The sequence below is a fragment of the Chiloscyllium punctatum genome, chromosome 29, assembly GCF_047496795.1.
Source record: "Chiloscyllium punctatum isolate Juve2018m chromosome 29, sChiPun1.3, whole genome shotgun sequence".
NCBI classification, from domain to species: Eukaryota; Metazoa; Chordata; class Chondrichthyes; order Orectolobiformes; family Hemiscylliidae; genus Chiloscyllium; species Chiloscyllium punctatum.
In genome coordinates this window covers 76201030-76216927 of record NC_092767.1, presented here as the reverse complement: position 1 = coordinate 76216927, position 15898 = coordinate 76201030, and the positions used below count along the sequence as shown (strand labels likewise).

Below are 15898 nucleotides of genomic sequence, written 5' to 3'. Positions count from 1 at the left end.
CAGGAATTTAACTCACAGTTGTTGGTGTCACTCAGCATTGCAAACTAGGCATTCAACCAACTGAGCTAACCAACTTCCTTTGTCTCGGTATGTTGTTTACGAATTTGAAGTTCCCAAACCACAACCCTTTCAGTAGATTGTATATGTAGCTGTAAACAGAATAAAAGGTCACAGAAATGGACCCTGATCCCTCTGAAGATCTTTCCAAACCATGCTTCAGCATAATTCTTGGTTTACACTGGAGAAGTCACAGGACAAAATGCAAATATTTGCAAACTGCCCTCTGCTGATGTTAAGCAGTGCTGTCCAGTGAAAATTTGTAAGCAAATAAACTCAAAACTCTGAAACAATATAAAACATGGCCAATGTAAAATGTTGCTGAAGTGAAGAGCCCTTTGCTTCAATCATGCAATATGGAGGTTAACAGCAGATAGCTGAGAAGATTTATTAATAAAATAGATCCATAACTATCAACAAGATGAAGCAATTGGTCAAAAACAGACCTTCATTGTAGTGACCTTGATATTCATTACACAGTTTCTGTGGTACTTCCAGAATATTGTGTCAGCCAATACACTCATTGTAAAAGCATTTTGAGATGACGATAGACACTCAGTTTATGACAGTGATATTGGTCCAGTCAGGCATTGTACCAGTCTATATACAATATATATTCTTAATGCAGTTGATAAACTTGGTAACCGATGAACAAAAAAAAACCAAAGAACTGCATATGCTGGAAATCCAGAACAAAAACAGAAATTGCTGGAGATACTCAGCAGGTCTGGCAGCATCTGCAGAGAGAAAGCAGAGTTAACATTAGAACTGAGTTCAGAACAAAGGTCACTGGAGTCAAAACCTTAACTCTGCTTTCTCGCCACAGATACTTCCAGGCCTGCTGAGTTTCTCCAGACATTTCCTATTTTGCTTTGGTAACAGGTGTGTTTGGGAAGGTGGTTACAATAGTCAAAGAAGCAAAACAGACTCCAATCCACCAAATTAACATATAGACTTCTGGGTTATTAATTCAGTCACATAACTTCTATACTGTACTTACTCCCCATATTTCTGCACGAACATCTTCACTTTGATAAACGTGAAGACAAAAAGTCATTAAAACAAAGGCCTACTTCTGCTTTTGATGAACCCCAAGCATCCCTTCAGCTCGTGCAATGAAATGGACTTGCTGCTGTTAAGGTCACAGTATTCTATAAACTTTCTTGTGCACTTCTTTGGCTTGGCATTCTTCCTCAGGTAAACTTTAAAGGGCCTCAGCTCTTTCTCAGAGATCTCATTGTTGAAGTCCTTGTCTAGTCTCCCAAAATACCAGCGAATAGCACGATCCTCCAACAGGAAACTAGTAGATCCTTCAGAAACTCTGCAAAGAAGTAGAAGACATTTGTGTATTGGCTGTCACTTATACAATGGTAGGTAAAGCAGCATATCCCAAATCTGATTCTTGCCAAATGAAGAAAGAACCTAATCTTAATCAGACATCCAGATTGCTCTCAGTACTCAATTGTTGCTGGGAGACAATCCCAGAACTCCCTACCTTATGTTATTATTGGAATACCCTCACCACACAGACTGCAGTGGTTCATAAAAAAGACCCAACATCACCCTTTGTAGGCGTAATTAGGAATGGGCAATAAATGCTGGCTTGTCACCTACACTCATCCCCTTACAATAAATTAATTAAAAGCATATTCCTGTTCATGCTTGAATATTGGTCCCATATCTAGACATCCACTATGATATCTCTGTACTTGCTCTTCTTTTCAGCTTTGTCGTTCTTTCTCATTTCTCAACTTTAAAATGACAATGTAGAAAGTGTGAGGAAGAAATAACAATGTGAATTGGATTTCACTGTAGAATAACGCTTTTTGCAATAAAATAGCAAAAGCATGCACCACATTTGTAACAACTAACTTTAACAATTAAATTATAATTTTTGAATGACTACGTACTATACTTTTGGACATGTTGCCCTTTTTTGTCCTACATAATGAAACTTGTAAAGATACAACACACTAAAGTTTAGGAGTTTTGATCTAGTCTTGCTGAAGGCAGTGTAAATGATTCAGACAACATGCTTGCTATTCATTGAAGGAGTCCTCAAATATAATTGGTACCTACAGAGTACTGCATTGAAGCGAATCTGTTTTATTATCTCATTGACAATCCAACAGTGTATTACCCAAATATGTTCAAGTGTGTCCAACTCCTTGAACACTTGTTAAAGGTAAAGCAGGAATTACAATATCTTGTAATACCTCCAGATAAGGATAATATTAAATATGATAATATCCTATGCAAATCCAACTCGCAGCATGCTTCTAATGAAGTTACATTGGCAGAACAAGAGCAGTTGAGGGGAACTTTGCAAATACATAAAGAAAGAACAACCAGAGAAAGTGCAGAACTACTTCAATGGCACTGTCAACTGTCTGGAACATCTCATCAGAGCTTACCAAAGTTTGAAATGTCGGAACTGAGGAATTAAGCATTTCCCGTCCTTTGGCTGAAAATTAATTTTCAGAGGGATTGCCAAGAAATGATATCAGTTGTCAGTTTCAAGAACTCCAAAATAAAATATGTGTTGGAAGAAAGTCCTGCAGTTTTCCAATGAAACACTTCAAATACAATCCATTTGCAAAGTGCAACCAATTATATGAGTGCAACATTTTCACTTCCTACACCATTTATTCTTATGCCATGTACTGTATGATTGAAGTTATCAGTTTAACAAGAATTTATCCTGAATTAGGGAGATGTTTTGCACTATAAAATCACACTTATGGGCTGTAGATTAGACTGTCTGAAGTATTTTCACATCGAACCCAATAATTAGTGTAGCAGCCATTCCAGTAACATTTATTCAATAGCAGTAAACAATAAAGTGAGAACTTTTTGTAGTTGTACAGGGTACCAGGGCATAATGAAAGCTACATGCTTTCCCCTTTAAAGCCTTAAAATAGTTGAAGTATACCTTCTCCATGTTGGATGGTAACCAAACTGGTCCATGTCCATGATGAGGGACTTTAATAATCCTGCCACAAATTCAGTCTTCTTTCCACCAGGACAACCTGAAACATAATAAAGATTAGTGATTCATACCAACATGTTAGCGAGTTTTGAGAAGATTTGTAGCTCAGGCTGAGGTTCTGGATGTAGGTTTGCTCACTGAGCTGGAAGGTTCATTTCCAGATGTTTCATCATCATACTAGGTAACATCTTCAGTGGGACTCAGAGTGAAGCACTGTTGATAATTCCTGCTTTTTATTTATATGATTGGATTTCATTAGGTTGATGATGTCATTTCCTGTGGTGACATCACTTCCTGTAGTGATGTTATTTCCGGTTCTTTTTCTCAGGGGTTGGTAGATGGGGTCTAACTTGATGTGTTTGTTGATAGAGTTTCTGGTTGGAATGCCATACTTCTAGGAATTCTTTTGCATGTCTCTGTTTGGCTTGTTGTAGGGTGGATGAATTGTCCCATTCAAAGTGGTGTCCTTCCTTATCTGTATGTAAGAATACGAGTGAGAGAGGGTCATGTCGTCTTGTGGCTAGTTGATGTTCATGTTTCCTGCTGGCTAGTTTTCTGCCTGTTTGTCCAATGTAGTGTTTGTTCCATCCTTGCAAGATATTTTGTAAATAACACCAGTTTTGCTTGTTGTCTGTATAGGCTCTTTCAAGTTCATTAGCTGCTGTTTAGTGTTTTGGTGGGTTTGTGGGCTACCATGATGCCAAGAAGTCCGAGTAGTATGGCAGTCATTTCCGAGATGTCTTTGATTTAAGGGAGAGTGGCTAGGGTTTCTGGACATGTTTTGTCTGCTTGTTTGAGTTTGTTGCTGAGAAATCTGCGGACTGTATTCATTGGGTACCCGTTCTTTTTGAATACACTGTATAGGTGATTTTCCTCTGCTCTGTGTAGTTCCTCTGTGCTGCAGTATGTGGTGGCTCATTGGAATAATGTTCTATGCAGCTTCGATTGTGGATGTTGGGATGATTGCTTCTGTAGTTCAATGTTTGGTCCATATGTGTTGTTTTCCTGTTTGAAGCTCCCCATTGGCTGTTCTCTCTGCTGTGATATCTAGGAATGACAGTTTGCTGTTGTTTTCCTCCTGTTTAGTGAATTTTATGCCAGTAAGGGTATTACTGATAGTCTTGAAAGTTTCCTCTAATTTGTTTTGTTTAGTGATGACAAAAGTATCATCAAGTAGTGGACCCAAAGTTTGGGTTGGATTGTTGGCAGAACTGTTTGTTCAAGTAACTGCATTATTGCCTCTGCTAAGAACCCTGATATTGGAGATCCTATGGGTGTTCAGTTGGTTTGTCTGTAAGTTTTGTTGTTAAAGATGAAGTTTATGGTAAGGCATAGGTCCACTAGCTTCACGATACTGCCCTTGCTGATGGAGTTACTGGTATTTGGTGTATGTGTCTTTGGGTTTTCTAATAGTGTAGTCAGTATTTCCTTGGCCAGGTAAATGTTGATTGATGTAAACAAGGCTGTTGTATCAAAAGAAGACCATTATTTCATCCTCTTCTATCTTAGTGTCTTTGATGGTCTTCAGGAATTCTTGTGTAGAGTGGATGGAGTGGCGTGAGTCTTCTACTCAGTGTTTTAGTCTTTCATGTAGCTCCTTGGCCAACCTGTAGGTTGGTGTTCCAGGTAGGAAGACTATGAGTCTGAGGGGGGGCTCCTGATTTGTAAATTTTGGGTAATCCGTAGAAGCGCAGTGTGTTGGATATATCTGGTTTCATTTTTTTGGAAGTCGGTCTTATTTATTTCTCCAGATTTATGAAGTTTTTTGAGTAGGGCTATGATTCAATTTTTTAAATTGTGGGGTTGTGTCTACCGTCATTTGTTGGTAAGTGTTGGTATCTGTAATTAGTGTGTTTGTTTTTTTCAATGTAGTCTCTTCAATTTAGAATGACTGTCAAGTGTCCTTTGTCTGCAGGTAGGATAACAATTGGCATCATGGTAGCCCACAAACCCACCAACACACTAAAACAGCAGCTAATGAATTTGAAAGAGCCTATACAGATAATAAGCAAAGCTAATGTCATTTACAAAATACCGTGCAAGGATTGTAACAAACACCACATTGGACAAACAGGCAGAAATCTAGCCACCAGAATACATGAACATCAACTAGCCACAAAACGATATGACCCTCTCACATAAGTATCCTTACATACAGATAAGGAAGGACACCACTTCGACTGGGACAACACATCCATCCTAGGGCAAGCCAAACAGAGACATGCATGAGAATTCCTAGAAGCATGGCATTCCAACCGGAACTCTGTCAACAAACACATCGAATTAGGCCCCATCTACCAACTCCTGAGAAAAAGAACAGGAAATTATGTCACCACAGGAAATGACATCACCAACCGAAAGAAATCCAATCATATAAATAAAAAGCAGGAATTATCAACAGTGCTTTGCTCGGAGGCCCACTGCAGATGTTACCTAGTATGGTGATGAAACGTCTGGAAATGAACCTTCCAGCTCAGTGAGCAAACCTACATCCAATACCAACATGTTTTAGATGGTCTTCCCTTCATTCCAACTAAACAAACACAGCAGATAATAAGAATAAAATGAGATCCCACAAACAGCAAATTATGTGACCAGTTAGGTAATCTAATTTTAATGGCATTGATAAGGGACAAGTCTTTGCCGAGATACCAGGAAAACTTGGTATTCTTTAGTGTTATGGACCAGACCAAACCCCCTCAATCTATTCAGAAGATAGCCTAAACCATAATTTTTTTCATGTTTTAAAGGTAAATGTAAGGTGTTGCATTCAGTTGCAATTTGATTGGTTAAACTACTAGATTTAAAGCAAAACACATTTGCTTTACATTTGGCGGCACGGTGGCACAGTGGTTAGCACTGCTGCCTCATAGCACCAGAGACCTGGGTTCAATTCCTGCCTCAGGCGACTGACTGTGTGGAGTTTGCACATTCTCCCCGTGTCTGTGTGGGTTTCCTCCGGGTGCTCCGGTTTCCTCCCACAGTCCAACGATGTGCAGGTCAGGTGAATTGGCCATGCTAAATTGCCCGTAGTGTGAGGTTAGGGGTATGGGTGGGTTGCGCTTCGGCGGGGTGGTGTGGACTTGTTGGGCCGAAGGGCCTGTTTCCACACTGTAAGTAGTCTAATTTCACTCATCCACAACAGTTAAAATACAACAAAAGAAAAAATGAATTGGAATAACAACTCTCTTGGAAAACTTAACAGAACAATTACAATTACTAGTAATAGTAACTATTACTAATTAACTGTTCCAATATAGTAACACACAGCTTTGGCAAAAGGCAAATTCAGAAAACAGTTTGCCTTATATGCAGTTCTCCAATCCTGGAATTAATGAATGAATTAGTTTTGTTGTCATGTGCAAGGAAGAACATCAAAAGACAATTCTGAGAGAGAGAACTTTAGTTTTTAGGTGTAGCAAAGACAGATGTGGCAAGTTTTTCCACAACCCCAGCAACTTCTGTTAAAACCTAAACTAAAGATCCCTGATACTGTGGGAGCTCGACCACACCCACTCGGCTGCTTCTAATGTTCCAATTTAAAAAAAAGAACTCAAAGCATTCCAAGCTATTTATTCTCTTACACACTGCTCTGCACTTCTCCTTCAATCTGTCCGTTTTTTAAAAAAAAGGCCAAAACAACCTCTTAAAGCCATGGCATATTCACATTAGGAATATAGCAGGAGTTCTTTTACATCAACTAAATTGGGAATCCAGTTTAATATCGTAATTGAAACTCAGCACCATCCTTCCTGGAATATCAAACTAGATTAAGAACTCAAATCCTTGAGGAAGAGCTTGAACACACAATCTGATAACTGAAGCAGAAGTACAACCATTGAGCTATACTGACACAGGTAAAGGAATGTCAAAGTTAATGTGGCCATATTATCGATATCTCCAGAGGTTGGCTTACCAATGGCTCATGCATTCCTGTTATCATCATGATACTTTTTGTAAAAATATCATGCAGATACTCATCTATTAATGCTTTCTTCTTTTGTCATTGTCATACTAATTTCTCAATTACTCACCTTGGAGTTTCCTATCTCTGAAAAGGGGAGCCATCTCAGAGATTTTTGACCTTCCAGCAGTGCCACAATCAGGTGTCTGGTTACTGCAAAGAATGGGAGAGTAAGTTGAAATCCTCTGGTTTGAATATTAATTTCAAAAGCTTCAGATTTTAAGGTGCCTGCTAGATTCTGCTGCTCATATTTCAATGTTATTCTTTTCTATTTTGAGCTGTTCAACTCATTTCTTTCTGATTCCTGAGACTCAAATAAAGCTGTGAATCTGCACTTTTAACCAATGGATAAATCATCCAGTAAAGGTATGGTGTCCTGCTTTTGCAAAAAAATTATGAAGGTAAAAAAGCATCATCAGCATCTTCTGAAAAGCAATTACAGATGTACAATAAATACTGGCCTTGCCATTGACACCCACATCCCATAAGTGAATAAAACAAATTGCACTCCTCTTATGACATAGTGTACTGCATGCTATTCTTGTTAATAGTGGCTGTTCCTCCCAAAACAAATCACCTTTGTAAATAATATTGACCCAGCTGTTTCTTCCATGATGATTTTGAAATTGGAGAGAATAACTGCAGATCAGTGGTTGTCTCGAAACTAAGTATGTGACCTTAATAGGAACAACTTACACAACATTGCTTAAGCTTTAGTTAAACATCAAGTTACTTCATGGGAATGCAATGATAAAATCTGACACTGAACCACATAATGAGACAATTAGGATATGACATCAATTAAGTATGTCTTGGGGAGATTTTTAAAGGAGCAAACTGTAAACTCACTGGGTATTTCACCTGAGGCCTGCAATGGAGGAGGTGCACCTTTTCACTTGGATGAGAGATTGAATTTCAAACAACATAATTCATTCTCCTGGAATTAGAATTATAGAATGGAGATAATTTATGGATTTCAATACTTAGAAACATTTATTCTCAGACTTTTATATTTGCAACTATTTTCCCTCAACTCAGATAAAGTGCTGATTAAAAGGAGAATAAACTTCTACAAAAGTTTGATCTTTGATCTTCCTTTTATGATGTATTCATACTGCCTCATCCTTGACACACTGCCAATCTCAGTAAGACTACTGCCATTTGAAGTTTGTCCTAGTCCTGTTTATCTAGTGTAGCGCTCACCGTGCAGTTGTGCCTTGGATCGGATGTCCTGAATCAACTCGAACACACCAACAGTATCCAGTAGCTTGGTGGCACTGCACCTGTTTGTATAATCCATTTGAGCTGCACTGTGGAACAAAGGCTCCCTCGTACTGATGCTGTTTTGCTTCTTCGATGGCAGACCGACGTTCCTGGTCACATGACACTGGCTGGTCTAATGAGGGAAGAAAACTTAGAGTTTAAAATGACACTTTAAGCCACCATTAAAAACCTTTATTATGACCTTTTCATTTCTCTTCACTCTTCTGACCCCATCCCATTACTCATGCTGAGATTTACTTGTCCTCCAGAAACTTATCCAAGCATCAGTGGCCCATTAATGTTTAGATATCAGCAGGGTAATTTATTATGTAGTACATCACAGACTGTGTTTTCAGAATGCTTTCAAACAAAATAAAATAAAGAATATTTGAGTGATGTGTCGATTAATTTCTATAAGTATCAGTCTTATGACACAATTAGATGAGAAGGGACAGAGAAAGGTGCAGCATGTGCAATTAGATCTTGGGACACAGTAGTTAAAAGTAAACAATTAAGCTTTCAACAATGACAGCTTATATTTATATAACATATTTAATGAAACAGCTCATGTTGTTTCACAGAGCATTATACAACAAAGTATGATGCTAAGCCATATAAGGAGGTAATCAGTTAGAGGTGCAAAAGCTCAGTCAAAAACATAGGTTTTAAGGAGCATCTTAAAGAAGGAAAGTGAATTAGGGAGTTGGCGATGTTTAGGAAGTTAATTTCAGAGCTTGGAGACCAGGCAACTGAAGGCATGGCACCAATGGTGAAACAATTAAAATTGATAACCACAAGAAACAGAATTAAAGGAGCATAGATAAAAACATAGAAAATGGGAGAAAGAATAGGCATTTGGCCATTCAAACCTACTCTGCCATTCAACATGGTCATAATTGATCATCCAACTCAGTACCCTTTCCTGCTTTCTACAATATCCTTTGATCCCTTTAGCCCTTAGAACTATATCTAACTCCTTCCTGAAAACATTGAATGTCTTGGTCTCAACTATTTTCTGTGGCAGAGATTTCCACAGGTTCACCACTGTCTGGGTGAAGAAATTTCTCTTCATCTCAGTCCTAAATGGCCTTACCCTAACCCTGTATTCTTAAAATATGACGCCTGGTTCTGAACTCTCTGGTCATTGAGAACATCCTTTCTGCATTTACATTGTCTGATCATGTTAGAATTTTATAGGTTTCTATGAGATCTCCTTCATTTTCTAAACTCCAGTGAATATAGTCCCAACTGGTCCAGTCTGTTTTCATACATGAGTCCTGAGTAAAAACTAGGAAATTAGCATTATTTCTGATACATTATTATGCCCAAAATGCTAGCTATTTTGGCATGGATAACTAATAATTTGTATGTGAATTGCTTTGAGAAACTTGAGTCTCAATGGCTGCAAAATACATAAAAGCAAATCATTCTTTTAAAATGCTATTTATTATGATACACTTCGGTTGTCTCCTCTGATTCCTGCTAAATTCAAATGTCCCCCATCTCCCTCCAACCTCCTTACTTGAGAGGTACCTTGGGATGTATTACTTGTTTTAAATGGTAGCATATACAACACCCTGTGATCGTAAGGAAGAGTTGGCAATCATTGGACTCACTTACCTAGCTTGGCACTGCGGTTTGATTTGGCATCTCTAGTGAATAGAAACCATAGGGCTGGATATGTCAGTTCTGAACAAAGGAAAATATTGAAACAGGATAAGGCATCTACATTGCTTATTATTATTATCCAATATTTTATTAAGCTTTACACATATAGAACAATCCCAGGTTCAATCCCCAGTCTTTGCTTAACAAATTGTTCAATTTTAAGTGAAACAACCTTGACTCAAGGAGAGGGAAAGAAGCAAGATAGGATACCATTCCTCATTGGTCTCTAATGATCAATGACTGACAAAAACTTCAATGGGTTAAAATTGGATGAATAGTAAATTCCTTATTTCAATGCTTATAGAATTGCTAATGGAGTTGGTGTAGGTTTATCCATACAGTTGCACTCCATCATCAGGCCACATCTTTGAGAGGAGCAAATTGGAGGGAGAAAATATAATATTTATATGTTTTAATCTTCTTTTCACCTTCGTATTCATTTCCTTTTCCGATATTCATCTCTCATCTACATGCATGATGTGTTTTTTTTTCTCTCATGAACTCAGTATGGTAACTTCCTGATTTACATCCAACAAAGAGCCTCACTAATTGGGAGCCTTTACTGGAAATTTGGGTGCTTATGATTTTCACACTATATCCAAGCATAGATTCATTAAAGCACGGGCATCATGGAAATAGGTGGTATGTTTACAGGTGGGGGTAACCATTCATGGAAGTCTTCCACAGTTGACTTTCGATCCAATATGACAAGGTTCTAATTTCGTTTCAGTGTGAGTATCTTGCAGATTCCACCTGTGATGCATGAATTTCCCCTTTTCCTTCATGTTCCCATTTCCCTTTCCATTGCTGTCCCTGTGGCTCCAATGACCATTTCATTAAACAGTGAATGAATAAGTGCTAGGAAGGAAGGTAAACAATAGGTCATAAGGTACGTGTGTCTGTGTAAGCTCAAAAGCATCTGGAGTTGGTGTATGTGTGTCCCTGCTTGCAAAGTAACCTAGCGGAAACATTCTTTTTATGTTTCCCTGAGCAACAAAGTAAAGCACTGAAAGGCTAAAGTGCTGGTGGTCAATTAATGCCAACTTGTATGAATGAACGGTCAAGAAGGATGGTAGCCATGAAGCATACAGGGACATCAAGAAGCAGTTGTACAATGGCCAGGACAAGTGTTCCGCAAGCTTCAGCAGCCAGGTTCCTGCTCTAATTTTCAAGTCAAGAATTTGTGCTGTGTAGTTTCTCAGGAGAGGAGAATTGGAAGTGGCATAAGGTGAATTGGGGCTTTAATGAAATGCAAATGTGTGAAAATAGAGGTACTGACAGCTGTATTATGAAATTCTGAAGTCATGATTTGTGGCTAAAGAAAAATCAGGAGTTTTTCTCAACATGAGGGTGGCAGGGTGACTCAGTGGTTAGCACTTCTGCCTAACAGTGCCAGGGACCTGGGTTCAGTGCCTCGGATGATTGTCTGTGTGGAATTTGCACATTCTCCCCATGTTTGCATGTGTTTCCTCTGGGTGCTCTGGTTTCCTCCCACAATCCAAAGATGTGCAGGTTAGGTAAATTGCCCATAGTGTTAAGTTCATTAGTCAGAGGGAAATGAGTCTAGGTGGGTTAATGTTCAGAGGATCAGTGTGGACTTATGGGGCTGAATGGCCTGTTTCCACACTGTAGATAATCTAATCAAAAATCACATTTTTTTTTCATTCTCACCCTCACAGCCCCGACTTTCACACCATTGTTCATGTGACACAAGGGAGGGGTAAATTCCTCCCAAAGTTTCCAATATACAGTACCATCTTTGCAACAGCATCTCTTGTGCCTGCCAGGTAGACACTGAATCCCTATAGTGTGGAAACAGACCATTTGGCCCAACACGTCCACTCTGACCCTCAGAAGAGTAACCCATCCAGACCATTTCCTCTACCCTATTACTCTACATTTACCCCTGACTAATGCACCTAACCCACACATTCCTGAACACTATGGGCAATTTAGCATGGTCAATTCACCTAACATCTTTGTGATTGTGGGAGGAAACCAGAGCAACCGGTGGAAATCCACATAGACAAGGGGAGAATGTGCAAACTCCACACAGACAGTTGCCTGAGGCCAGAATCGAACCTGGGTCCCTGGTGCTGTGAGGCAGCAGTGCTAACCACTGAGCCACCATGCCACACTGTTTATCTTCAAATCTATTTTGTCACACCCATTTGATCTAAAGCTAAGAGTCACTAACCCAAACTTGGGTACGGTTGTTATGCAATTGGACTAAGTAATTCATATTTCTGCATTATTAATCCAGGTAAAATGCAAATTCAGATTCCACCATGCCAGCATAAAATAATTGAATTCAATTCAAAATAGAAATACATAACTAGAATTAGTAAAACTGTACATGGTATTTTTGTTGCCAAAACTAAACTGGTTCCTGAATCAACTTTAGGAAGGGAAATCAATTGTTCTTACTGTTCCCAATTTATATGATCCATACCAGTGGTGATTAACTGCACTTATAAGTTGCTTAACAAGACATTCAGGAGCATTAAAGTGTTTATGGGCAACAAAAATCGCCTTGCCAATGACACACATTGAAAATGATGACCTTATGTTTGAATGTTACTTTCATTCTGGGTGAGTAGAAAAATCACAGAAACCTCACCTGGATTTTTGGAGATTAGCAGTGCATCTTTATGTCTGTCCTCAACAGGTCTCTGCTTGTGATGATCCAGTGCTTCACCTGCAAGGGGAATAATTAATCAAAAGAAGGTTTTTCTTTTGGAAATTAACTCATTGATGCCTCTGGATTGATTGTGGTTGGGTGCATATGTCAACTCAGTTACACGAGTTACAAAAATCCTTCTGTCTCATGACCCAACTAACCTTTCAGTTAATTTGCAGGCCAAAACTCAAAGATGCAAACCATTTTATGCATATAAGACAGGATTTGTCTGCCGTTATATTAGGAGGGTGGGAGAAGACCAGAGATCCTGAAGTTGGTTATTATGGAGAGTGACTTGGCTGACCAACCCAGCACCTTGGAGTTTGCTTTTTCCTTCCTTCAGTCTCCATTTTGTGGAATGTATTAGATAAACCATACAGCTGAGGAAAGCCAGCAACCAGAGATTGGCCACACTCCACTGAAGAGGCAGAGTGACCATTACCCCAGGAACACCTGCTAACTGATGGAGACCTGGAACCAAACAACTGATCCTGTGCAGGTGGTGCTGGATGCCATGGGAGGATCTCAAAAGGGCCAAGAAAAAAAAAAGAGAAAATAAAAACTTGTTTGAAACAGCCGTGCTCTTAAAACCAAATGGTGTGGTTTTAGATTGCCAGCAAATAATACAGAATGTTTAAAAGAACGTCATGTCTGGAACAGTAACTTAAATTATCGTCTTTTGAAATGTATGGGGAAAAGATTTCCAGGCTTGGTCCCTTTCCTGTCTTTGTAGATCAATGCTAGACTGTTACTTGGAATACTACAGAAGAGGCATTCAGATAGGCCAAGAAAAATAATAGGTGTGAGAACCAGTTTAGAATTCAGCAAAGAAGGACCAAGGGATTGATTAAGAAGGGGAAAACACAGTACAAAGGTAAGCTTGCATGGAACATAAAGGCTGACACAAAGAGTTTCTGTCGGTATGTAAAGAGAAAGAGATTGGTGAAGACAAGTGTAGGTCCCCTACGCATAGAAATGGGAAAATTAGTAGTAGAGGACAAAGAAATGGCTGAGTAACTGAATACGTACTTTGGTTCTGTCTTCACAAAAGAGGACACAAATTAGATACCAGAAATGTTGGAGAATGCATGATTTAATGAGAGGGAAGAACTGAAGGAGGTCAATATTAGTAGAGAAATGTTGGGAAAATTGAGGGGTCTGAAGGTGAATAAATCTGCAGAACCTGATAGTCTACATTCTTAGAAATAGCGAATACATTAGTGGTCATCTTCCAGGATTCTATAAACTCTGGTACAGTCCCTGCAGATTGAAGGGTAGCTAATGTTACTCTAATATTCAAAAAGTGAAGAAGAGAGAAACCAGGGATTTAGAGACTAGTAAGCCTAACATTGGTCATGAGGAAAATTCTTGAATCTATTCTCAAGGACTATGTCGCGGAGCATTTAGAAAGCAGTGGCAGTGACACTGTCATATAAAGCTCCGAAAGGATTTAAGCGAGCCATTCTAGCGTGCATTCCATAACTCACATTGTAAATTAAAGCTGCACTTTAATATCTTTTTTTAAATTTATTTATTCATTCTGTGGGATGTGGGTGTTGTTGGCTGGCCAGCATTTATTGCCTGTCCCTAGTTGCCCTTAAGAAGATGGTGGTGAGCTGCCTTCTTGAACTGCTGCAGTTCACCTGCTGTGGGTTGACCCACAATAACATTAAGGAGGGAATTCTAGGATTTTGACCCAGCAACCATGAAGGTACTGCGATATATTTCCATGTCAGGATGGTGAATGGCTTGGAGAATGTGAGGAAGCTGCTTCTTTAACAAGGTTATACTGTCCTTCGCTTTTTCTTCAGTGAGGTCATAAAAGCAACGATTCTGAAAAGTCTAGGTTTGAAGGGTTTTAGGGCCAATTTGATTATAGCTAACAGAAACTGCCTCCGACAAAAGGCTTTCAAGTTTACCAAAAGGACATACAATGAAAGGGAAGTGATCAGTTTTTCCAGCTCAGGCAGAAGGCTGGAAGAACTCAGCAAGCCAGGCAGCATCGGGAGATGGAGAAGTCGCGATTCGGATGTAACCGTTCTTAAAAGCTGAAGAAGGGTTACACCCGAAACGTCGACCTCTCCACCCCCTATGTTGTTCTAGCCTCCTGCCTGTCAACTTTGGATTCCAGCATCTGCAGTTTTCTAACCAAGTTTTTCTAGCTCAGCTTTTCTTTGGTTTGGTTTGGTTTCGTTTTTTGTAAGCAGTCTGGCTGTTCACTGAAAGCAGGCCACCAGTAAGTTTGAGACTGCTGGTCCAAGAAACAGCTATATGGAAGAAGGTATTACATTCTGAATTCCTCTGCCATCTCTCTCCTTTAAGACCCTGTGTTTGATTTTACCTTTTTTGCCAAGGGTATTTAAGGGAATTGTTGCAAGTAGTTGGAACAGCATAATTAAGTTGGGATATCTGTTGGGTTTTCGGATAGGTTAAGTTATTCCGTTTTGTTTGTGTTTCATTCAGTAATCATGTAAATACATTCTGTTTTGTTTAAAACTAAGTGGTTGGGCCAGCTGTGTCTCTCCTGGAATATCCACTGTACACCTGCTTAAACAACTAGCAAAGTTAGGGTCTGGTTTACTTCCTTGAAATGTTTTGAGGGGGTCTGACCTGGTTCATAAAGAGGGGATCTTGAAGATGGTGGTGTTCCCATGTATCTGCTGCCCTTGTCCTTCTAGATTAAAGTGGTCATGAGTTTGCAAGATGCTATCTGAGGATCTTTGGTGAATTTTTGCAGTGCATCTTGTAGTGGTACACACTGCTGCTACTGAGCATCAGTGGTGGAGGGAGTGGATGCTTGTGGATGTAGTGCCAACCACGTGGGCTGCTTTGTCCTGGATGGTGTCGAGCTTCTTGAGTGTTATTGGAGCTGCACTTTTCCAGACAAGTGGGAAGTATTCCATCACAATCCTGATTTTGCCTTGTAGATGGTGGACAGTCTTTGGGAGAGGAGTTATGTGCCACAGTATTCCTAGCTTCTGACCAGCTTTTGTAACCACTGCATTTATGCAGTGAGTCCAGTTGAGTTTCTGATCAATGAAAACTCCCAGAATGTTGATATTGGTGGATTCAGTGATGGTAACACCATTGAATGTCAAAGGACAGTGGTTAGATTGTCTCTTGTTGGTGATGGTCATAGCCTGGCGTTTGTGTAGCACAAATGTTATTTGCTACTTGTCAGCCCAAGCCTGAATATTGTACAGATCTTGTTGCACTTGGACATGGACTGCTTCAGTATCTGAGAAGTTGCAAATGGTGCTGAACATTGTGCAATCAT

At 39.4% G+C, this 15898-nt stretch overlaps 1 protein-coding gene across 2 annotated transcripts in view; it reads right to left on the bottom strand.

Moving 5' to 3' along the window:
• Positions 1–431: 431 nt before the first annotated feature.
• The window catches only part of LOC140454617 (SPARC-related modular calcium-binding protein 1-like), a 95699-nt gene continuing 80232 nt past the window's right edge, over positions 432–15898 (bottom strand). For both annotated transcript variants that reach the window (XM_072549507.1, XM_072549506.1), the window contains exons 7-12: positions 12562–12639; positions 9894–9962; positions 8214–8406; positions 7081–7163; positions 2990–3086; positions 432–1378 (exon numbers count right to left, since the gene is read on the bottom strand). In XM_072549507.1, the coding sequence (XP_072405608.1) occupies positions 1114–1378; positions 2990–3086; positions 7081–7163; positions 8214–8406; positions 9894–9962; positions 12562–12639 (785 nt within the window). In that variant the 3' untranslated portion in view covers positions 432–1113. The remainder of the gene's footprint in view (positions 1379–2989; positions 3087–7080; positions 7164–8213; positions 8407–9893; positions 9963–12561; positions 12640–15898) is intronic.